Genomic DNA, 25426 nt, shown 5'->3' on the forward strand with positions numbered 1-25426 from the left:
ACTTTCACTAGCATATAACTTTGAATAAAAATCTGAAAAACTCCTTTTAATCTGATTCTGTTGATATACTTCTTTACCTTTATAATCTATTTTCTCTATAATCCTTGACTTCTGTTTCTTTCGTAATTGGTAAGCCAACCACCTACCAGGTTTATTTGCATTACAAAACGTATTATGTTTCATGTACCACAAATTAATTGCAATCTGGTCAGCTATTAACATATTCAATTGCTCCCAAAGCATAGTTATAGAAACCCTTAAACTATTATCCAATGGATTTAAGATAAGAGCCTTCTCTTTGAGTTTAATCTCTTCTTCCAACTCTATACGTTTTTGCATCTGTTTACACCTATTTTCATTATTCATTTGAATCAAAACCCCTCTCATATACGCTTTACTAGCATTCCAAACCATTGGCATCGAAGTACCCTTATACATATTCAAAAGAAAAAATTCCTTCAAATATTCTCTATATTTCTGTACATTCCCCTCATATCTAAATAAATTTTCATTCAATCTCCAAGTCCTTCTATTCACATCTTCAACAGATAACTCCAACCATACAGGATTATGGTCAGACAATATTCTAGGGAAAATCTTAACATTCTTAACCCTAGAAAAAAATTCATTAGTAATTTTTAAAAAATCAATTCTGGAATATGATTGATGCCTGTCCGAAAAAAAAGTAAAGTCTCTTTCTTCAATATTCCGTTCTCGCCAAATGTCTCTGTTCCAAGTCATCCTTCAAGTCAAATAAAGCTTTGGGTAATTTAGCATGATTAGAAAGTTTAAAAGAACCCTTCTTATCTTTACTTGAATCTAAAACACCATTCCAGTCACCCATCATAATAACAGATTTATAATCCAGTTGAGTTAATTTCTGATGTATCAATTTATAAAACTGTTTCTATTGTTGATTAGGGGCATATAATCCAATAATAAGAGATCTCTTGCCATTTAATAATAAATCAATAATAACATATCTTCCTTGTGAGTCAGAATCAATTAATTTTAGCAATAAGTCTTTCCTCACATAGATAACTACTCCCCCTTTTTTCTGCGGAGCCGAGGCTATAAAATGTAATCCCAGCCGGGAGTTAATCAAATACTTTCGGTCCTTTGAAGTAATATGAGTCTCTTGCAAACATACAACATCATTCTCGTGCTGTTTCAAATAATGAAATACTTTCTTTTCTGTGGTGAATTCAAACCATTAACATTCCATGTCAGAAACTTTGCCATTTTTAGTGGCATGAAGCCTCTGGAACACTGCTTGTAAATCTACCATTGAAGATCTCTTCAGTCTTGTTCCTCCCACTGGCTCTGAGGTAGTCGAATGCATTGTAGATCCAACATCCACTTTTTTTTATTATTATTAAAAGTTTTTGAATTTTACAAAATAAATCCCTTCCCCAAACCCCCCACCCTCCCATACCCTCCCCCCTCTCCCCAAACCTCCCATACCCTCCCTCAACCTTCCCAGAGCTGAGTACAGGCTTAATTAAAATTTTTCAAAAAAGATAAGAGATAAAAAAAACTTAAAACACATATAAATCCTGAACAAATCTAAATACCTTAAATTAAACAAATTGTCTTCTCTAAAAGATAATAATTACAAGCTTTAGAAACATATTATGATATACTCTAAACCTTTTCTAATATTGTAGTTATATTATTACCCATCGTTCTATAAAGAATCACCAAAACACCAATTTGAACATTACTTTCTTTAAATATCTATACCTACACTATAAAATCTAATCTAATCTCCCTCTTCCTTTACTCTAAAACACAAAATAAGCATATAAACATTCATATATACCGTTAGAGCTGGATACTCCTTTAATTAGTTAAACTTAATACTTATATTTAAACTTCCTAAAATTTAATTAAACAAATTAACTTCTCTTAATAATAATAATAATAAAAAAAAGAAAAGAAACCAATCTTTAAACAAACTATAGTATACTCTAGACCCTTTTCATATCATTTATATTATTATCCATCATTTTATAATATACTCTAAACCTTTTCATATCATACTTATATTATTATCCCAGAACACATATTTAAACATTACTTAAAACATTTTCCAAAAACGTTATAAATCTTACTTCTCCCGCAATCTCAATAAACTTCTTATCTAAAATTTTCATTCAGTCTCCATAATCTTCTGTCCAATAGCCAGTTGCGTCCACTATAAACACAATCCTTATCAGTCTCTCTTGCCCATAAGCATCGAAAGAAATGCATTAAAATCTGCCCTTGAAGATCGCTCCAAAGAATTTGTAAGTCCTGGTTCTCCCACAAACTCAGGAACCAATACCTGTGGAGCTTCCTGAACCTCCTTCTTCTGTTGGTCTTTCTGTTTACATTTATATGTTACTTTTTCTTTACATTTATATGTTGCACAAGTCTCAGGAACCAATACCTGTGAAGCTTCCTCAACCTCCTTCTTTTGTTGGTCTTTCTCTTTACGTTCATATGTTACTTTTTCTTTACGTTTATATGTTGGACAAGTTGTCTTCTGGTCTTTCATCTCTTGTGGAATTTCCTTGAGCTTCTTCTGTTGATCCTTTTCTTTACAATTATATGTTGCACAGGTTATCTTCTGCTCCTCCATCTCTACTTGTTGAGGCCTCCCATTTTTAATTAATATAGGCTCTTCAAACTGCAGTTCTGGCATTAAAGGTTGCTCCAAAGAATTTATAAACCCTACTTCTCCCGCAGATTCAGGAACCAATACTTGTGGAACTTCCTTAAACTTCTTCTGTTGATCCTTTTCTTTACAATTATATGTTACACAGGTTGTCTTCTGCTCCTCCATCTCTACTTGTTGAGGCCCCTCAAACTGAAGTTTCCCAATTTTCATAATTCTAAGCACTTCTGACTGCAATTCTGCCTTTTTTTCCTCCAAAGCTTTAAACATAGTAGGTGACGATGAGCATACCCCCAGGATCGAAGTATAAAAATCTTTTGCTTTAGAAACAGTATTAAGACTATAACGTATCCCCAGGTAGCTCACCACCATTCCAGTCGGAACATCCCATCTAAACAAAATTTGTCTCTTTTTAATTTTGTCTGCTAAAAAAGCAAACTCCTTTCTTCTTCTTAAAATCTTTGGTGGGATCTCCTTTAAAATTATAACATCCTGTGAAGCAATTTGAAACCTCTTCTTATAAAAAGCCTGTATAATTTCATTGCGCAGGGATCTTTTCCCAAAGTAAATTACCACATCTCTTGGCAAATTCTTCTGCTCTGCCACCACAGAGTTAACTCTAAATGTCTGATCAATTCCACTAAGTATTTCCTCTTCTCTATCCAGAATCACAGCAAAATCCTTTGCCACCATCTCTCTCAAATCTCCTTGCACAGACTCATGTAAACCTCTGATTCTTAAGGCATATTCCATTTGTTTATATTGAAGCATAAGAATCTCATCTTGAAAGTTTTTCATCTCTTTTTCCATACTTTCAAATTTTTCCTCCATCAATTCCACTTTTTATACTACCTCTTCTACGCGAGAGTTCAACTTTTCAAGAACAGAGGCAACTCCTTTTAAAGTCAAAACTATCTCTTGCCTCAAAGTCTTATTATTTTCCTCTAAAATCTCTTTCATTTCTCCCCTAATTTGAAGTATAACATCTCCCATCATATCTTGCAAGTCCTTCACCATTGTTGACTGTGGCAAGAAAGAAAGTGAAGCTATTAATTTAGGTTGTTGCCCTGATGATAACACCGAAGAAGAAGCCACCATTTTTCACTTCCTCCCTTTGTTAAAATAATAGGTGGAGAAGATACTTTAATTATTTCCTGAGTTAAAGTCCCAATTTATCACAATTCTAATCCTCCTGGTCAGCTCCGTCTGCTTTTGATTTTACTCACAGATCCCTTTAACCAGCAGATGTGGAAGCAGCGTCTGGATTTGTTCCTAAGAACAAAGGCATCCCGGGATGCGGAGAGGAACCTAGACTCCGAGGGAGTTCTCTCCCTTCGCCCTCCCCAAAAAAATTTATGGAGGACCTGGGGAACTCGACCTCTATCTGAGTAAGCTCACCTTCTCTCCTCCCGGGGAGGAAGGCTCCAAGCCGCGAAACAGCTGTTGATCACTGTCTCTGCAGGCTTTAACGCATTCCCAAGGCAGACAACTAAAAAGAAGCCGCCATCGGCGCGGCGATTGCCACCGGAAGATCCTGTGGCTTTTTTGTTTTTGCTATTTTTATTGCATATCCAACCTCTTCCATAGTGATATTTGGTCCAGTTGCTATACTTCCCATATCTATATCAACCCTACTGTCCTCAAAAATTTCTTCAATATATTCCTTCCATCTTTTTAGTTTTTCATCCTCATCTAAGATAATTTTCCCCTTTGTCAACTAAGTTGTTGGTTTTCTTTTTGTAGAGGCCTGCTGCTTCTTTCACTTTTTTGTGTAAATTGAAATTATCATGCATACATTCTGTCTCTTCTATTTCCTTGCATCTCTTTGTAAACCACTTTTCTAGTCGAATTTTTCTTCTAATTATTTTCTGTCTGTTTATCCCTCTCTCTGTTTTGAATTTGTTACCTCTACTATTGCATTTTTAAATTTATTCCAGTTTGCTTCTACATCATCATCATTCAGGTTGTTGGTTTCCCTTAAATGATTTTCTAGTTCTTCTTTAATTTTACCTTCATGTTTAATGATGAAGTCTCTGCTGATTCTTTGTTTAGCAGGGTTCAGGTTTTTCATCCTTTTTAGTTTCAGCTGGACTTCAGCAAGTAGTAGATTATGTTTGGATGGTACATCTGCACCTGGGTATGTCTTTACTGATTTTACTGAGTTTCTAAATCTTTTGTTCATTGTAAAATAGTCAATTTGGTTCCTTACTACATTATTTTGTGTATCTGCTGGTGATCTCCAAGTGTTGAGGCGTCTTTTTAGCAACTTGAAAAAAATATTCATCACACATTGCCTATGTTCCTTGCAGAAGTCTTCAAATCTATCACCTCTATCATTTCTGGTCCCTAAGCCAAAGTTTCCAACTACAGGAGTATCACTTTCTTCTCCTACTTTTGCACTGAAGTCCCTCATGAGTATTGTGATACCATTACTTTTTACGGTTTTCAGTAAACTGCTTATATCTTTGTAGAACCTCTCTAAATCCTCCTCATCGCTGTCAGCTGTGGGAGTGTAAACTTGTATAACATTCATATTTACTGGAGTACTATTTATTCGGATCATTATCACTCTATCAGATACAGGAATAAAGGACTTGATGCATTTATTTACACAATTGTTTACAATTATAGCTACTCCATTTTGATGGTGTTTGCTATTCTCACCAGAGTAGTAGATAATATAATTTCCTATTCCACACCTTCCATTTTCAAGCCAGCGCATTTCACTCACTCCCAATATAGAGATATTGTATTTGGGCATTTCTTGGATAGTGTTGTGTGTTTTCCCAGCTTCGTATAGGCTTCTCAATTCCACGTACAAATTCGTAATTTTGGGTTTATCATGCTTCTAGCAAACTGGGAGATTCTTAGCACCCCTGACCCATTTAAGGGCCGCCCCTACTCAGGGCCATTGTTAGGTTTTACCACCATGAACATGATTTTCCTGGGAAATATATAGTGTGGTAATCTTTCCTTTGCTTTCTACACAATAAAAAGTATACTGAGTCTTTTTTAGGTTCATTTCTCTCCAGACATTCTGTACGCAGATTTCTTCTTCCATTTTAACAAACACCTTAGGTAATCTCTTTCTTCCTTTTTTTCCTTTTTTTCCTATTTTTGTAATCTTTTTTCATTCACAATTGCGTTAAAGCCTCCTACTAAACAAATATTTTGATATTCCATTTCCAATATTTTCCTGTGTAGTTTTTGATAAAATATTTATTGTTTATTGTGTGGTACATATATTGCTATTATCAATATCTTTTTTTGATTTATCGTCATTTCCACCCTCAAAATTCTTCATTCTTCCTTCAAGGTCCCTTCCAACTCTGTTATTCTGTTATCCATCAATTAAAGCCACCACATCTCTAAAATTAGCTCAAAAGCTTTGACTGTAAACTATTTTGGGACATTTTTCCAGGATTAAAAGACATGGATTTTCTCCATATATACATTTGTAGGAGTGTGTATCTGTATCTGCATTTTTCTCTGTATGCATATATCTGGAATTATATAATCTATCCCCATCACTTCCAGATGTATTTGATGATAATCCTTTGCATTGCTAAGGATTTATGATTGACCGAAGTGAACAAGAAATTTTACCCAAATCAGCAACTGAATTTGATTGAATGGATATTTGAACACGGATGTCGGTAATATTCCATGTATCAGATGAATCATAAACAATGTAAGAGATTATTCTATCATTGTGGCATGTTTGCTTTTTCATTGTAATGTATACTTTTTTCTTTTTTCACACCTCTCACCATTTTATAAAAATTAAAGTTACACTTTTCTTTAAATCTTATAGAAAAGAGGATGGGAAGAAGAGCCCTCTGGACAGTTAAGAATAACAAGCAACATTGAAAAGGAAAGCAAACCGAGCCAGAAATCAAAATATTTTCCATTTCCTTCAGAAAACCACACAACTTTCCTTCTCTTCCAGCAGCTCTTAGAAAAAACAGAGAACATCAAGAAAGATTTCAAACTGGAATAAGTAGAATATTCAGAACTCAAGGATACCTTACATGAAAAGTGAAGGGAGATTATTTTTCATTCAATAAAAGAGGGAAATATCTGGAAGTCAGTGGAGGAAAAGGTGAGTAGGAAAGTCACATAGAGTAGAGAGCCATGCAACGTGGTGATACATCAGAGGATTCACAGCAGGGAAAAAACCTTTGATTGTACTGACTGTGTGAAAGTTTCATTAGAAATGCCCATGTCATGAGACACCATAGGACTTGGACAGGAGAGAAACTGTTTGAATGTCCTGATTGTGGGAAAAGTTTCAGTGAGAATTCCAGCCTTGTGAAACACCAGAGGACTCACACAGGAGAGAAACCCTTTGAATGTCCTGATTGTGGGAAAGGTTTCAGTGAGAATTGCAAGCTCTTGACACATCAAAGGACTCACACAGGAGAAAAACCCTTTGAATGTCCTGATTGTGGGAAAGGTTTCAGTCGCAAGTCCAACCTTGTGAAACACCAGAGGACTCACACAGGACAGAAACCCTTTGAATGTCCTGATTGTGGGAAAAGTTTCAGTTGCAATTCCCACCTGGTGACACACCAGAGGACTCATACAGGAGAGAAACCCTTTGAATGTCCTGTTTGTGGGAAAGGTTTCAGTTGCAGTTCCCACCTGGTGACACACCAGGGGATTCACACAGGAGAGAAACCCTTTGAATGTCCTGATTGTGGGAAAAGCTTCAATCACAAGTCCAACCTGGTGATACACCAGAGGACTCACACAGGAGAGAAACCCTTTGAATGTCCTGATTGTGGGAAAAGCTTCAATCACAAGTCCAACCTTGTGAAACACCAGAGGACTCATACAGGAGAGAAACCCTTTGAATGTCCTGATTGTGGGAAAAGTTTCAGTGAGAATTCCAGCCTTGTGACACACCATAGGACTCACACAGGAGAGAAACCCTTTGAATGTCCTGATTGTGGGAAAAGTTTCAGTGAGAATTCCAGCCTTGTGACACACCATAGGACTCACACAGGAGAGAAACCCTTTGAATGTCCTGATTGTGGGAAAAGTTTCAGTCGCTATTCCAACCTGGTGACACACCAGAGGACTCACACAGGAGAGAAACCTTTTCAATGTCCTGATTGTGCGAAAAGTTTCAGTCGCTATTCCAACCTGGTGACACACCAGAGGACTCACACAGGAGAGAAACCCTTTGAATGTCCTGACTGTGGGAAAAGTTTCAGTCGCTATTCCAACCTGGTGGCACACCAGAAGACTCACATGGGGGAGAAGTCTTTCAAACGTCCAGTCTCTGGACGTTACTTCACTCATAAATCATCCCTTGTTGCACACGAGGAAATTCACATGAGGCAAAAGTTGAAGAATTTAGAAAAGGCTTGAAATTCATTTGTGATCTCCCATTGAAACTGTAGGTGAGAAATTGACTATTTGAATTGGGGTCTGAATCTTTTTACACATAATAATAATAATGATGATGATATAATGATAAAGTTGGAAGGGACCTTGGAGGTCATCTAGTCCAACCCCCTACTCAGGCAGGAAACCCTATACCATTTCGGACAAATGGCTGTCCAGTCTCTTCTTAAAAACTTCCAGTGTTGGCGCATTCACCGCTTCTGGAGGCAGGTTGTTCCACTGATTAATTGTTCTCACTGTCAGGAAATTTCTCCTTAGTTCTAGGTTGCTTCTCTCCTTGATTAGTTTCCACTAGTTGCTTCTTCTCCTGCCTTCAGGTGCTTTGGAGAATGGCTTGACTCTCTCTTCTTTGTGGCATCCCCTGAGATATTGGAACACTGCTATCATGTCCCCCCTCGTCCTTCTCCAGTAACCGTTCCTTATATGTTTTAGCCTCAGTCTCCTAATCATCTTTGTTGCTCTTCTCTGTACTCTTTCTAGAGTCTCAAAATCTTTTTTACATCGTGGTGACCGAAACTGGATGCAGTATTCCAAGTGTGGCCTTACCAAGGCATTGTAAAATGGTATTAATACTTCACGTGATCTTAATTCTATCCCTCTGTTAATGCAGCCTAGCACTGTGTTGGTCTTTTTAGCAGCTACAGCACACTCTGGCTCATATTTAAGTGATTGTCCACTAGGACTTCGAGGTCCCTCTCACAGTTACTACTATTCAGCAAGGTACCCCCTATACCACGGGTCGGCAACCCGCAGCTCCGGAGCCGCATGCGGCTGTTTGAGCCATCTCCTGCAGCTCCAGAGCCTCCTCCTCCCCCTCCCCCCTTCTTCCTCCTGCTTCCCTTTCCCCCCCAGGCTTCAGTCCCAGGCTGGGGTGCCGGGCGGAAGTCCCGGCTGGGGTGGTGGCGGCGGCATCTCTCCCCCGGCCACTGAGCCGGCTATGCATCTTTCCAGGCCAGGCCGGGCAGCAGTCCAGGCTGGGGCAGTGGCAGGAGGGCATTGCTTCCTGGGCCGTCCCCGGGCAGCTGAGCTGGCCATGCATCTCCTTGGTCCAGGCTGAGCAGCAGCCCCGGCTGGGGGCGGCGGCGGCGGGGGCATCGCTCCCTGGGCCGTCCCCGGGTCGCCAAGCCGGCCAAACGTCTCCCCGCACCGGGCTGGGGACATTCCTTCCCGGGCCGTCCCCGGGCCGCCGAGCTGACCACGTGTCTGCCTGGGCCGGGCGGCAGTCCTGGCTGGGGCGGCGGCAGGGGCATCGCTCCCTGGGCCATCCCCGGCATCGCTCCCTGGGCCATCCCCGGCCGCTGAGTCAGCTACGCGTCTCCCCAGGCCAGGCTAGGTGGCAGGGGGACATTGCTTCCTGTGCCGTCCCTGGGCAACTCACCTGGCCATATGTCTCCCCGGGCTGGGCAGGCTGCAGCAGGGGGTTGTCCCCGGGCCTCCCCTCCCTGCCCCTTTGGCGCTGTCTGCCTTTCTTTCTCTCTCTCTCTCTCCTCATCTGGAGAGAGGGGGGGCAGAGGAAAGAGAGAGAAAGAGAGAGGGTGACTTGTTCAGGCAAAGAACCAGTGGGGGACAAGGCGAGCTAAGTCAAAAGACATGGAACTTTCGTGCTAGCTTCTCCCGAACTCTTGTTATCCCTGCCACAAACTCAGCTCATCCGCCCTCACTCTCTCCTCTCCTCTCCTCTCTCTGCGGACGAGGCTGCTTGCTTCAAATGGTTTGCTACCGAGGCCCGGGAGCAAGGCAGGCGGGTAAGTCTCGATCGCAGTATTTTGTTGCTGTTGTTTTGCGCACGCATGGCGCTGGCTGGGAACAGAGCCAAGCAAGCTCTGTGGTTGGAAGTCCCTGCAGCTTAGGAGCCAGGATTTCCCCCCTCTCAGTCCCAAATCCCAAGCAGGATTCACCACTTTGGGATTGGAAGTGAGCTGCGAGGAGATGGTCTCTTTTCCTCCCTTGCGTGCCAGCTACTGAGGCTCCCTGCTGGGTGCAGTCGGCTTGAAGCGGAGGAGGGGGAGGGGCCTTTCAAAGAGTGACATTGCAATGGATGGGACAGCCTTTCAGGAGGGTGCGGATGAACTGTAGCTCTCCAGATATTGCTAACATACAGCATTTGCTGTCCCTGCAGCAGAATTGATGAGAGGTGCTGGCATTTCTCTTGGTCAGAATGTGGTGAATCCACATTGCCCATCTCTAAAGGAGGAAGTTAAACGTTTTGGTAGGTGAACTGGTTCTGTTAGTAAAGGGGGGGGGGAGGTGAAGAGAAAAAGAGAGGGAGAGAGAGAGGAAAGAGGGAGGAAAGAAAGAGAAAGAGGAGAGGAAGAGGAAAGAAAGGGAGAAGAAAGAGGAAAGAGAAAGGGAGGTAGAGGAAAGAAAGGGAGAAGAAAGGGAGAGAAAAGAGGAAGGGAGAGGGGGAGAGAGAGGAAAGAAAGAGGAAAGAAAGGAAAGAGGAAAGGGAGAAAGGAAAGAAAGAGAAAGGAAGAAAGACAAAGGGGAAAGGGAGATGAAAGAGGGAGAGGGGGAGAGAGGAAAGAAATAGAAAGGGAGAAAGGAAAGAAAGGAAAGAGGAGAGAAAGGGAGGGGGGAGAGAGGAAAGAAAGGAAAGAGGAAAGAGAAAGGGAGAAAGAGGAAAGGAAAGAGGAGAGAAAGGAAGAAAAGATAGAAAGGGAGAAAGGAACGAAAGAAAGGGAGAGGGAGAGGAAAGGGGGAGAGAGGAAAGAAGAAAGAGGGAGAAAGAGGAAAGAGAAAGGGAGAAGAAAGGAAAGGGAGAGGGGGGAGAGAGGAAAGAAATAGGAAGAGGGAGAAAGGAAAGAAAGGAAGAAAAGAGAAAGGGAAAGGAGAGGGAGAGAGGAAAGAGAGGAAAGAGGAAAGAGGGAGAAAGAAAAGAGAAAGGGAGATGAAAGAAGGTGAGGGAGAGGGAGACAGGAAAGAAAGAGAAAGGGAGACAGGAAAGAAAGGGAGAAAGGAAAAGAAGAAAGAAAAGAAAGGGAGAGGAAAGAAAGGGAGGGGAGAGAGGAAAGAAAGAGGGAGAACGAGAAAGGGAGATGAAAGAAAGGGAGAGAAGGAGAGAGGAAAGAAATAGAAAGGGAGAAAGGAAAGAGGAAGAAAAGAAAGGGAGAGGAAAGAGGAAAGAGGGAGAAAGAAAAGAGAAAGGGAGATGAAAGAAGGGGAGGGAGAGGGAGAGAGGGGAAAGAAATAGAAGGGGAAAGAGGAAAAAGGAGAGAGAGGAAAGGGAAGAGGAAAGAAGGAGAAAGAGGAAAGGAAAGAGGAGAGAAAGGAAAGAAAGGGAGAAAGAGGAAGGAAAGGGAGAGGGAGAGGAAAGGAGGAGAGAGTAAATAGAAAGAAGAAAGAGGGAGAAAGGAAAGAGAAAGGGAGGGAGAGAAGAAAGAGGGAGAGGAAAGAGAGAAAGGGGGGAAGTGCAAGTGCCTCTCTCTCTCTCTCTCTCTCTCTCTCTCTCTCACACACACACACACACACACACACACACACACACACAGGGAAGAAAACTAGCAGACCAAGGGCAGAAAGAGGGAGGGGGAGAGGGAGGGAGGGAGGGAAAGAGAGAGAGAGAGATCCTTTTGACATCTAAAATGAAGATAAGACTGCATATATCCATATATATATGGATATATGCAGTCTTATCTTCATTTTAGATATCCAAAGGGTTTTGTGGCTCCCTGTGATTTGTTTTCAGTGGGAAACGGGTCCAAGTGGCTCTTTGAGTATTTTGGGTTGCCTACCCCTGCCCTATACTATACCTGTGCATTTGTTTTTTCTTGCCTAAATGTAGAACCTTACTTTTTTCACCACTGAATTTCATTTTGTTAGATAGCGCTCAGTTTTTCAAGTCTGTCCAGATCCTCCTGTATCCTAAGCCATGTCTTAGGACTAGGCTTGTAGGTGGAGAGAAAAGGAAAATGGAAAAGGGCTAACTGCCAATTTCTGGTTAGCAGCAGCAGCTACTGGATATTTCCTTTTTTTTTATTGAAAAGTTTTATAAAAATTACAATATAACCCACCCAACCCCCCCCTCCCTCCCCAACTTCCCAGAGCTGAGTACAGGGTTACAAATATAATAATCATAATCTAACTAACATTAACCAACTTTATAAAGAACCAAGTCCGTAATGCACTTTAACTCTCCTTTAACATAAATATAAACAAATTAAAAATAAACATAATAATAATGAAAACATAAACAAATTAATATCCTAATTATTAAACAATATAATCTCAAAATTGTTAAACAACACTAATACTAAAAATAATAATAATATCATAATAACACTCTAAAATTCACTCATAAGCTAAATGAAACTTTTTAGTCCCATATTTATTCTGAATATAGTTTATCTATCTTCTCCAAACTGAAATGTAACTTTCTTGTGAGTGATCCTTCAAGTAAGCAGAAATCTTAGCTATTTCTGCTAAATTTGACACTTTAAGCATCCATTCTGGATATTTCCTTTTGTAGAAGTTGTGGATTTCCTCATAAAGGCTTCTGGGTGGTAGTTTTGTGTATTGATTATATAATTTCCACATGTGGCGTTTCAGGTCTTCCGCCTTGGTTTCCTCCAGATTTTGAGGCCCAGAATTCCTCAGACAGCATTGAAAAGATTTCTGATCCTCACGTTGGGGAAGGAGGGAAGGGCGTGCATCCCTGACCCTTGGGACTGTGTCCTGGAAGCAGCTGTTATTTTCAGTGGGGTCTGCCTTCGTCCCTGGGCCATGCGGTGGACTTGTGGAAACAGATGCTGTTTGGCTATACTGTCACGCAGATATGTTTTGATTGGCATCCTTCTCAGATTCAGCGATTGTCTTCTCTAGCATTGCCAGTCTGACAGAGGGAAATTAGGACATTTCAAACCAGACAACTAAGGTATGGTTTCCCTCTGAAACAGCCATTTGTTTTGCCAGTCGGTTTGTAGCCTTTGAAAATCAAAGAATCACAGAGGATCTCTCTGATTTCCCTGATGATTCTCCAAATTCTGAACCAGATTTGATAGACATCATGGAAGTTCAGGTCCCCATGGATGGCGACAATAAGTAGACACAAATGTTCAAAAAATGTCGGGAATGAATTTCTTTAACTTAAGAATATGTCAGCTGCTCAGTCTGAAAGCTTGTCCTGAGTGTGGCACTCAGGGCATTTGAAGGTGCCTGTGACCCCTCTTGGTTCTTCTGGGTCCTGTCCCCCCTTATTTTATTTCTTCTTTTAAAAGACTGAGAATTTCACAAATTGTTTAATTAAAGTAAACTTCTGTTTCCACTAATACTTCTGGAGAAACAGAAATGATGGGCAGCTGTAACAAGCCAGAATGGGTTTGTTAAGAATGTGATGCCAGACAAACATTATTGCCATTTTTGATGAAGTAACTTAATTAGTGGATTTGCAAAATGTTTTGGAGATAGTATACTTGGACGTCAGCCAGATATTTGACAAGGTAGAGCATAAGTTAACTCTTTGATAAGACAGAACAACATGGGATAGACAAAAGCAGCACTAGGTGGATTCGCAATTGACTGACCAACCACACTCAGTGGGTATTCCTCAATGGAACTACATCTACATGGAGAGAAGTATGTAGTGGGGTATGTCAAAGTTCGATCTTGGGCCCAGGACTCTTCAACATCTTCTTAAATGATCTAGAGGAGGGGATAGATGGGGAACTTATGAAATTTGCAGATGATACCAAGTTGGGGGGAAGAGCCAATACTTTAGAAGATGGGCTCAAGATCCAGAAAGATCTTGACACATTCGAGCATTGGGCCAAGAAAATGCAGCTCAGTGGTGAATAAAATATGATCCTACACTTAGGTAGGAAAAACGAAAAGAACAGGAATAGAATATGAAGCTTCCGGTTCACGGCGTCGCTAGTCGGTGGAGAGACTTCTCTCCTCGCCGATTAGTTTTCCCTCCGTCGGTGGACCCTTATACCGGTCCAAAGTCACCCTGGAGGGTGCGACTTTCCAACGAGGATGCTCCTATCTGGCTGCGGAGGAGCGGCGGCTCATCCAGCTGTCTGGATGAATCTCCGAGGGCCGACGGAGAAGAAGATCGGCCAGTAAAATGGCTGATCGTCCTGCTGCTTCAGACTGTAAGTCAGAGAACATCTAAGCCAGTGGTTCTCAACCTGTGGGTCGGGACCCCATTTGGGGTCGAATGACCATTTCACGGGGGTCGCCAAACCATGCTGTCCGCCATTTTTTTCCCTTTTCCCTAGCTGTCCTACTCCCTCTTATTGGTGGCCACACCCACTTGGGGGTCACCACAACATGGGGAACTGTATTATGGGGTCACGGCATTAGAAAGGTTGAGAATCACTGATCTAAGCTGTGGTGAGCCCGGGTGAGAACTTTATTTTCAAATCTCTCTTTTCTATTTTTCTTTTTTTTTCTAAGACTTGTAAGAGCTTTTGAAATTATTTCCCTGGCTTGGAAAGGCGGCTTCTGCATTTTTTGGGAAGAAAGGCGTTTTGTAAACATAGAAATAGACTATATTTTACTTTTATATATTTTTTTCCTTTGGATACAAAAAAAAGAAAAAAGACGGAAAAGATTTTCTTTCTTCCCTCTTTGTATGAACTCTATTTTTTTTCTTCTTGTATATTATTATATTTTAAAAGACAGAAAAAAGGAATAGATTGTTGGAAAAGACCTTATCTAATTCATTGAGGACATCTACTGGCGAAAGTTTGACACTACAAGTTTGGCTATTCTATTAAAGATTTTCAAAACATTTTGGAGGGAAAGATAAGATGTGCAGCTGTGGAAGCTGTGGAGATGGATGTTGTTTGTATTAAATATAGCCTCCACAAAAAGAAAATGAGATCTTCTTTTAAGCATTAGTATCTAAAATGGAGACTCAGCTACAATTGAACTATACACTTATATTGGAAAAGATCTAAGGCCTCTGCTGAAATATCTGCTACAATTAAAAACTGTACTTTAGAACCAAGATCTAGAAATTCTACTACATCTGTTCAAAGTGATTTCCAGGCTACATCTGATTATGGTATAAATCAAAATATACCAGAAGAGGAATCTCCAGAGACAGTAGAGGAACTTACTTCACTTGACAACCCCTTCTTCTGCAACTTACAGAATCAGAAGAAGCAAAGACTAAGACTTCAAACTATAAAGCAACAATGTGGCAAGGAGAAGAGAAAAAGATGTTTATTGCAGAGGAAAGGATTTTTTAGTTTCTCAAAGAATTCTACAAGCAACAAAACTGGATTCACTGGTTGAAAGGGAAGCTTTGCTATGGAAGCCTATGTGGCATAGAAGAAAACCTAGAACAGTGGTTCTCAGCCTTTTTAATGCCGCAACTCCCAACTAGTCGTAAATCGAGGACTAAACCAGTCATAAGTCCAGGACTACCCAACCGGTCGTAAGTCAAGGACTTTCCCTGCCCGGGAGTGCCGCGTATGCGTGGTGCCGCCCCCTGTGCTGTCCGAGGTGTAGCTGGCAAGCGGCAGAGACGGAGCAGGCCGACCACCAGCTGGGCCACCAACTGGCCCAGCCCAAGGAAGGTAAGGCACCCGCCGGAAAAGGGGAAAAAATGGCAAACAGCCTTGCTTGGCATCCCCTGTGAAATGGTCGATCGACCCCAAATGGGGTCGCAACCCATAGGTTGAGAACCACTGACCTAGAATTAGATTGAAAAAGAAATTTAAAATTGTTTAATGGATTAAAAGGCAATGTTAGTTCTATGGATTGTTTTAAGGATAATGATTTAGACTTAGAAGTAAGAAATCTACAATTATATTCATATGTGTTTAATTTAGTTTGATGATTTTTTTTTGTTTTATGGAAATTTGTTTGGTATGGAAATATGAAAGTTAAATGTGGAGGAATAGAATATGAAATATCTGGCTCAACAGAGGAATCTAGGTGTTCTAGTGGACAAGTAGGATCAGGGAATCTCCTGCAGCTGCCCCCCTCCCAAAAAACCAATGTAGTCGTAGGTTGCATGAACAGAGGTATAGTGTCAAGACAAAAAGAAGTGATAGTACCTCTTATACCATGCTGGTGAGTCCACCCTGTTCTGGTCCCATGATTGAACACATATTGAGGCCCTGGAAAATGTGCAGAGAAGAAGAAATATCATAAATGGATTGGATGCTAAATGACAACTAGTTGAGAGCTAGATATGTCTAGGCCATGGAAGAACAGGTTTTGGGGGCCATGAAGGCTGGCTTCCACTACTTGAGGGGCTGTCACAAAGAGGAGATCAACTTATTCTCTAGGGCAACAGAAGGCAGAACAAGAAGTTTATGGGTGGAAGGTTGTCAAAGGAAGATCCAATTTAGAAGTAAGGAGAAATTTTCTGTCAGTGAGTGCAATTGATCAATGGAATAGCTGGCCTCCTGGCATTGTGGATGCTCCATCACTGGAGGTTTTCCAGAATAGACCAGACAGTCATTTGACTGGGGCAGTGGTTCTCAACCTTCCTAATGCCGCAACCCTTTAATACAATTCCTCATGTTGTGGTGACCTCCAACCATAAAATTTGTTGGAATATTCATGAGCAGGAAGAGTCATGTGGTAACTCAGTCAGCCAATGTGAAGAAAGTGCTACTGAGTCTGTGCAAAAGGTATTGAGTTAGGAGCTGAATTTTCAGTCTCAGGTTTGTCTCTGTCTCTCTCTGTAAGAAGTCTTCATTGAGCTATGTTGCTGTAAAGAAGAATGTATGGTATTGTAAATATTTTGATATAAATATAAAGAAGTTATTTTGAATCAGCTAAATGCAGTCAACTGTGAGAGCTTCTGATTTATTTTTTCACCAACAGAGAAATTAAAATTCTCTAACAAAATTATTTTTGTTGCTACTGCATAATGGTAATTTTGCTACTGTTATGAATCGTAATGTAAATATCTGATATGCAGAATGTATTTTCATTGTTGCAAATGGAAAAAAGTGATAAAGTACAGGTAGTCCTCGACTTACAACAATTCCCTTAGTGACTGTTCGAAGTTACAATGGCACTGAAAAAGTGACATGACCATTTTTCACACTTATGACCGTTGCAGCATCCCCAGGGTCATGTGATTTACATTTCGATGCATGGCAACTGATTCATATTTATGATGGTCACATTGTTCCAGGGTCATGTCATTGCCTTTTGCAACCTCCTGACAAGCAACGTTAATGGGGAAACCAGATTCACTTCAGAACTGTGTTACTACTTTTCATTTGTTGAGCGAATTCTTCTGACTCTATTAGGTTTAGTTTACTGCATGTTTAATTATCTCCATTTGTCTTTTAAGAGATTTTTTTGTGGATCTTTTTGAAGTTCTAGCTCCAATTTTTTAAACTCTTCCCTTAGCGTTGTACACTGTTGCTTTTTCTCTTTATTCTTTTCAGCTGTATAAGTTATAGCTAATCCTCTGAAGTATGCTTTGACTGTATCCCGTATGTATTGGAATGAAGTGCCTTCTTTTTTATTTTCTTTGAGAAATAATTCCATTTCCTTTACTGCTATTTCTGAAATTCTTTCTATAGTAGTAGTAGTAGTAGTAGTAGTAGTAGTAGTAGTAGTAGTAGTAGTAGTAGTGGTAGTAGTAGTAATAATAATAATAATAATAATAATAAAGTTGTAAGGGACCTTGGAGGTCATCTGGTCCAACCCCCTGCTCAAGCAGGAAACCCTATACCATTTCAGACAAATGGCCGTCCCATCTCTTCTTTTTTTTTTTTTCTTCTTTTTTTTTTATTATTGAAAGTTTTATAAATTTTACAAAAAGACAAAAACAATACAAAACAAAAGGCAACATATACAAAAAAGAAACTAAACATTACATATATATAAAACCCCCCCCCCCATTCCCCACCCCTCACAAAAACCCTCCCTTCCCCCCCCTGAGCTTCCCAGAGCAGAATATAGGCTTAATTAAAAATTAAGAAATAAAAATAAAAAATTAAATTAAAAAATTTATATTTATATATATATATATAAAAAATATCTATATATATATATAAAAATAAAACTTATAAAAAAGCTATGTGATATTTTTGTATACCCAATCTAAATTGTATAAATTTTATCCATTTGTCCCAAACAGCAAGGAACTTCTCTTGCGTTTGTTGCTTTAAGAAAGCCGAAATCTTTGCCATTTCCGCCAGATAAGCTACTTTAAGAAACCATTCCTGCAATGTAGGCAAAGATTCCTTCTTCCAATATTGTCCTACTAACAGCCTAGCGGCTGTAATCAAATTTAACATCAATACAACCTCCTTTGTATCACAATCTGTAACAATGCCTAACAAAAATAATTGCGGAGTAAATTTTACCCTCCTTCTAAAAATTCTCTGGATATTCCACCATATTTTGATCCAAAATGCTTTTATCTCTCTGCATGACCACCAAATATGATAATAGGAAGCATCCTTATAACCACATCTCCAACATTTGGGTTGCACGTCAGGGTACATAAGAGACATTTTTTGTGGATCAAGGTGCCATCTATAAAACATTTTATAAAAATTCTCCCTAAGGTTCTGTGCTTGTGTAAATTTGACATTTCTCACCCAAATGGTTTCCCAAATGTCCAATGAGACTGGGACACCAAAATTCTGCGCCCATCTAATCATACAATCTTTAATTAATTCCGTTTCTGAATCCATTTCAACTAATACCCCATAAATTCTCTTGATATGGGTTTGTCTTTGATCCTTGACTTGCTTAATAAGATTTCCATCTTCTCTAAGAAAACCCAATTTACAATCCACCTTCCATTTATCTACTAGTTGCCTATATTGAAACCAAGAATAAATAATATTTTCTTGCGCTAAATCTTCCCGTAATCTTAACTGCCAGTTTTGCCCATCCCATCTAAGTAACTGACTATAAGACACCATGTCCATTTTTACTCCTCTTTTTATTCCTTCTATCGCATGCCAAGGTATAGCCCATAATGGAACTTTAAAATCACTTTTATAATATTTTCTCCAAATCCTAAGTAAAGAAATTCTTAAAATATGAGATTTAAAGACCCAGTCCATTTTTTTATTAAATATTAAATAGGCATGCCACCCATAAAGTAAATCCCATCCCTCTAAATGAAGTATCTCAGGATTTGTCAAATTTACCCAATCACTGATTAGTGTTAAGACCACCGCATCGTAATATAATTTCAAATTTGGTACCTTAAGTCCACCCCTCTCACGGAAGTCTTGCATAATTTTAAACTTAACCCTTGGCTTTTTCCCTGCCCAAATAAATTTATTAAGACCCTTCTGCCACTCACTTAAATTAATCTCATTTTTCAAAATCGGTAACATTTGAAACAAAAAAAGAAACTTGGGTAGAATATTCATTTTTATCACTGCAATTCTTCCCATGAGGGATAATTGCAACTTCTCCCAATTCTTCAAGTCCTTCTGTACCCTGACCCACAACCTTTCATAATTATTTTTAAATAATTTTACATTAGAAACAGACAACATCACCCCCAAATATTTTACCTTATTAACAATCTCAAAACCTGTCAAGTTAGCCAAAATCTGCTTCTCCTGACTAGACATATTTTTAGGTAAGATTTTAGTCTTATTTACATTAATCTTGAAACCCGAAACCAAACCATAATGATGAATCAACTGTAATAAGTTTACTGCAGAATAATCAGGTTGCGACAAAGTAACAACCAAGTCATCCGCAAAAGCTCTCAACTTATATTCTTTTTTGTTAACTTCTATTCCTTTAATTTCCTGAGACTCTCGAATTTTGATCAATAATATTTCCAGTGTTAAAACAAACAACAATGGCGATAAAGGACACCCCTGTCTAGTACCTTTCTCTATTGTAAAAACCTCCGACAAACCTCCATTAACAATAAGTTGTGCCATTTGTTTTTGATATATTACCGTAAGAGCTTGTAATATCTTTTCGCCAAAATTCATTTCTTCCATTACTCTTAGCATAAAATGCCAATTCAATTGATCAAATGCTTTTTCAGCATCTAAAAATATGAGCCCTGCAGGAACTTGGTTGTTCTTGTCTAAATATTCTAATAGATTAATAATTTGTCTAACATTATTTTTCATATACCTTCCTGTTATAAACCCTGATTGATCTTTATGCACAAGATGATGCGCCACCCTCATAAGCCTATTTACCAAGATTTTTACAAATATCTTATAATCCACATTTAAAAGAGATATAGGCCTATAATTTTTTGGTAAAGTAAGATCTTGATCCTCCTTTGGAATCAATGATATAAAAGCACTACGCCATGAAGGAGGAATCTCTAAACCCTGTAAGATACCATTAAAAAGATCATTTAATGGTTGGATCATCTCCTCCATTAAAGCTTTATAATAAACAGCTGTTAACCCATCCGTACCCGGTGCTTTCCCTAGTTTCAATTGTTGAATTGCTGAGGCAATTTCCTCCTTAGTAATTAAGCCATTAATTTCATGTTTCTGATCCTCAGTCAGTTTAGGAAAACTTGCCTCAGCTAGATATTTATTTATATCTAGCAGTTGCACATTAGTAGATTTGTATAACTTTTGATAATAATCCAAAAAAGATTTTTTAATCAATTCCTTCTGAGAAACTAATTTACCCTTGTAATTTATTTTCTCTATTATTCTCTGTCTCTGTTTCTTTCTTAATTGATAAGCCAACCATCTCCCAGGCTTATTAGCATTACAAAATGTATTTTGTTTCATAAACAATAAATTGGTTGCCGCTTGATCTGCTATCAACATATTAAATTGTGACCTTAGTAACTTTACAGATTCTTTAATACTTTCATCAGAAGGATTTAGAATCAAGGCCCTTTCTTTTGATTTAATTTCATCTTCAAGTTCTCTACGTTTCTGCATCTGCTTCCGCTTATGACAATTATTCATTTTTATCAAAACACCACGCATAAATGCTTTACCTGCATCCCATACCATTGACATTGAAGTCCCCTTATACATGTTCAAAGCAAAATAGTCCTTTAAACACTCCTTTAACTTTTGAACATTCTTCTCTTGTCTGAACAAATTTTCATTAACTCTCCAGGATCTCCTTTCCTCTTTCTCTTGAGTCAGCTCCATCCAAACTGGGCTATGATCCGTCAGTGATCTAGGAAAAATCTTTACATTCTTTACTTTATTATACAAATCCGTAGTAATCAAAAAAAAGTCAATTCTTGAAAAAGATTGGTGTCTATCAGAAAAAAAAGTGAAATCTCTCTCCTCTTGATTACATTCCCGCCAATAATCCCTTAATTCCCAGTCTTCCTTCATATCAAAAAAAGCTTTAGGTAACCTTGCTTGTTTAAGAAAAGGAGAGGAACCTTTCTTGTCCCTTTGTATATCTAAGACACCATTCCAATCACCCATTAATACCACTGATCTATAGTCAAGCAATGTTATTTTTTGATGTAACTGCTTATAAAATTGTTCCTGTTGTTGATTTGGAGCATAAAGTCCCACTATAAGTACTTTCTTACCATATATACCAAGTTCAATCATCACATATCTCCCCTGGGGATCTGATTCTACCAGACAAGCTGGTAGGTTTTGTTTAACATATATAACAACTCCCCCTTTCTTCCCAGGAGCAGAAGATATAAAATGAGATCCCAAACGAGCATTGACTAAATATTTCTGATCTTTAAGTAAAATATGAGTTTCCTGTAAGCAAATAACATCATTGGTATGTTGCTTCAAATAATAAAAGATTTTTTTCCGTTTCTGAGGAGAATTCAATCCATTAACATTCCAGGTCAAAAACTTTGCCATCTCCCTTGGCACGCAGCCTGGAGAAGACACCATCAAGATCTGAAAGAGCTGCATGTGTTGCATAACTCTTGGGTCTTGCTCCTCCCACCGGCGGTGATGCACTTCCAGAAGAATTCTCTTTAGGCTCTTTTTTACGTTGCTCCTTCTCTTTACGCTTATAAGCTGCACGAGTCATCCTCTGCTCTTTAACCTCCATCTGGCGTTGCCTTTCAGCTTGTATCATCCCAGCGGAAACCAAACCTAATGCCTCAGATTGCTGCTCGACTTCCTTGCCACTCGGAGATTTCTGACCAGATGGAGTTGAGCCTGCACCCAGGACCGAAGTATAAAACTCTCTAGCTTTGTCAACTGTATTCAATCTGTAGCGTGTCCCCGCATGGCTCAAAACAATACCCATCGGAATTTCCCATCTAAATGGCATCAATCTAGCTTTGAGCTCATTGGTTAAAAAAGCGAAGTCTTTCCTGCTTCTTAAAATTTTGGATGGGATTTCCTTTAGAATGATAACATCTTGGGCAGCAATCTGAAATCTTTTGTTGTAAAAGGCTTGTATAATCTCATTCCGCAGGGACTTCTTTGTAAAATAAATCACCACATCTCTAGGCAAATTCTTCTGCTTAGCAATCCAGGAGTTAAGTCTATAAATTTTTTCCACTTCTCTATGTAATTCTCCTTTATCCATATCCAAGGCCACTGCCAGATCAGTAAGGACCACCTCCACCAAATCTTGATTCATATCTTCCTTGAGGCCTCTAATCCTCAGGGCATACTCCATCTGTCTGTACTGAAACATCAAAATATCTTCTTGTGAGGACTCCACCTTCCTTTCCACATCTTGAATTTTATCATCAAAGGAATCAACTTTGTTTTCCACTTCCTCAAGCCTTGCATCGAGCTTAACCACCACAGTAGCCAAGCCTGAAACTGCTGCAAGTATATCTTGTCGTAAATCATTATTATTTTCTTGCAATTTAGTCTTTATCCCCGTTATCTCTTCTTTAAGATCAGATTTAATTTCTGATTTAATCTGTGAGGCAAATTGCTTCATTTCCTCTCTCATTTGAACTACAATCTCTCCCATTATGCCTCTGACCTCTTGTGCTGAAAGTCCAGGCAGAGGGGGGGAGGGTGGTGGCTGAGCCGGTGGTACATGTTTAGATTGTTGTTGTAATTGTGCAGTGGAAGTTATAGGAGAAGAAACAACCTTAGGTATTGAAGCAGGCTGCTGTCTCTTTGAAGCCATTTTAAAAAGCGCAGTTCTCACTTCCCTTTCCCCTCCACACAAGAAGGGAGGAGGAAAGAAAAAGAAAAAGAATTTAAAAAGAGACAAACTATAGTCCTTGAAAATCCAGAGAAAATCCAAAGAATAAAAGATAAAAGAGCAAACAATTCAAAAGAAAAAATTCTAAGCCAAAAGCAAAAGCAAAAGCCAGTCCTTAAAAAGGGAAAGTAAAACAAAAGGGAAAGGAAAAAAAAACTCCGACACTTTCAAAACGCCATCTTAAATCCTTTCACTAATATAACAAAGAAAAGGAGGAAAAATAGTAAAAATCAAATAATAAAAAAAATAAACACCTAAAGTATATAACAAAAATCCTTTAAACTGCTCCGTCCGTTTAAAAATTACTCACCAAAATACTATAAACACGGAGATAGAAGCGGCGGTTTCTTTTGCTTCCTAGGAAGCAAAAACAGCTGGGAGGCGGAGATCAGCAGGAGCTCCGAGGGAACACTCCTTTCACCCCCTCTAGAAATAAATCCAGAGGGGGTTTAGGGGTTCTACCTCTATTCCTGCGTTCTCTGTCCCTTCCCTTTGCCCGGGAAGGGAATTCCGAGCCGCGGGCCAGCTGATGCGCGCTGTGCTCCGCGGCTCTGACACTTCCCCAGCTGGACGGCTAAAAGATAGCCGCCATCGCCGTCGCCTCGTACCGGAAGCCTCTCCCATCTCTTCTTAAAAACTTCCAGTGTTGAGGGATTTGAAATTAAAGATTTCTCTTTTAATTTAATCTCCTCTTCCAAGTCTTTCCGTTTCTGAGTCTGTTCCTGTCTATGCAAATTATTCATTTTTATCAAAATACCACGCATGAAAGCCTTACTTGCATCCCACACCATTGACATTGATGTTCCCTTATTCATATTTAAAGTAAAATATTCCTTTAAACATTCCTTTAATTTGTGAACATTTTTTTCTTTTTTAAATAAGTTCTCATTCACCCTCCAGGATCTCCTGTCTTCCTTCTCTGCAAACAGTTCCATCCAAACTGGACTATGATCGGACAGTGTCCTAGGAAAAATTTTTACATTCTTTACCCTGTTGTATAAATCTGTTGTAATCAAAAAGAAATCAATTCTTGAAAAAGATTGATGTCTATCTGAGAAAAACGTAAAATCCTTTTCTTCTTGATTACGTTCACGCCAATAGTCTCTCAATTCCCAATCTTCTTTCATATCGAAGAAGGCTTTAGGTAGTTTAGCCTGTTTAAAAAAGGTAGAAGAGCCTTTTTTATCCATTTGTGTGTCTAAGACACCATTCCAGTCTCCCATTAAAATCACAGATCTATAATCCAACAAAGTTATTTTCTGATGTAGTAACCTGTAAAATTGCTCCTGTTGTTGGACTATAGATCTGTGATTTTAATGGGAGACTGGAATGGTGTCTTAGATATACAAATGGACAAAAAAGGCTCTTCTACCTTTTTTAAACAGGCTAAATTACCTAAAGCCTTTTTTGATATGAAAGAAGATTGGGAATTGAGAGACTATTGGCGTGAACGTAATCAAGAAGAAAAGGATTTTACGTTTTTCTCAGATAGACACCAATCTTTCTCAAGAATTGATTTCTTTTTGATCACAACAGATTTATACAACAGGGTGAAGAATGTAAAAATTTTTCCTAGGACATTGTCCGATCATAGTCCAGTTTGGATGGAACTGTTTGTAGAGAAGGAAGATAGGAGATCCTGGAGGGTGAATGAGAATTTATTTAAACAAGAAAAAAATGTTCATAAATTAAAGGAATGTTTAAAGGAATATTTTACTTTAAATATGAACAAGGGAACATCAATGTCAATGGTCTGGGATGCAAGTAAAGCTTTTATGCGTGGTATTTTGATAAAAATGAATAATTTGCATAGACAGAAACAGACTCAGAAACGGAAAGACTTGGAAGAGGAGATTAAATTAAAAGAGAAACTTTTAATTTCAAATCCCTTAGATGAAAAGGTTAAAGGAGCTTTAAAATTGTTAAAAACACAATTTAATATGCTGATGGCTGATCAAGCTGCAACCAATTTGCTATTTATGAAACAAAATACATTTTGTAATGCTAATAAACCAGGGAGATGGTTGGCCTATCAGTTAAGAAAAAAACAGAAACAGAGGAATATAGATAAAATAAATTATAATGGTAAATTGGTTTATCAGAAAGAATTGATTAAGAAATCTTTTTTAGAATACTATCAAAAATTATATAAGGGTTCTAATATTCAAACTACAGACATAAATAATTATTTAGGCAAAGTTAACTTTCCTAAATTAACAGAAGATCAGGGAAAAAAGATTAACGGTTTAATTACTAAGGAAGAAATTGTTACAGCTATTAAACAATTAAAATTGGGCAAAGCGC

General features: G+C 38.9%; 1 protein-coding gene across 12 annotated transcripts in view; it reads left to right on the forward strand.

Moving 5' to 3' along the window:
• LOC120303337 (zinc finger and SCAN domain-containing protein 2-like) overlaps nt 1–25426 on the forward strand; it is a 95410-nt gene that overhangs the window by 52698 nt on the left and 17286 nt on the right. For 6 of the 12 annotated variants that reach the window (XR_005555410.1, XR_005555413.1, XR_005555414.1 and 3 more), the window contains exon 1: nt 6760–8067. Coding sequence is in view for 2 of the 12 variants with exons in the window: in XM_039332791.1 (XP_039188725.1) it covers nt 6887–8035 (1149 nt within the window). In the remaining 10 variants the exon portion in view is untranslated. Of the gene's footprint in view, nt 8068–12616; nt 14538–25426 lie in introns of those variants that run through there. The other 6 variants (XR_005555411.1, XR_005555412.1, XR_005555417.1 and 3 more) reach the window with 4 other exon arrangements.

This window comes from Crotalus tigris, unplaced genomic scaffold (genome assembly GCF_016545835.1).
Source record: "Crotalus tigris isolate CLP2741 ecotype Arizona unplaced genomic scaffold, ASM1654583v1 scf7180000024464.508515016:1373766, whole genome shotgun sequence".
NCBI lineage: Eukaryota > Metazoa > Chordata > Lepidosauria > Squamata > Viperidae > Crotalus > Crotalus tigris.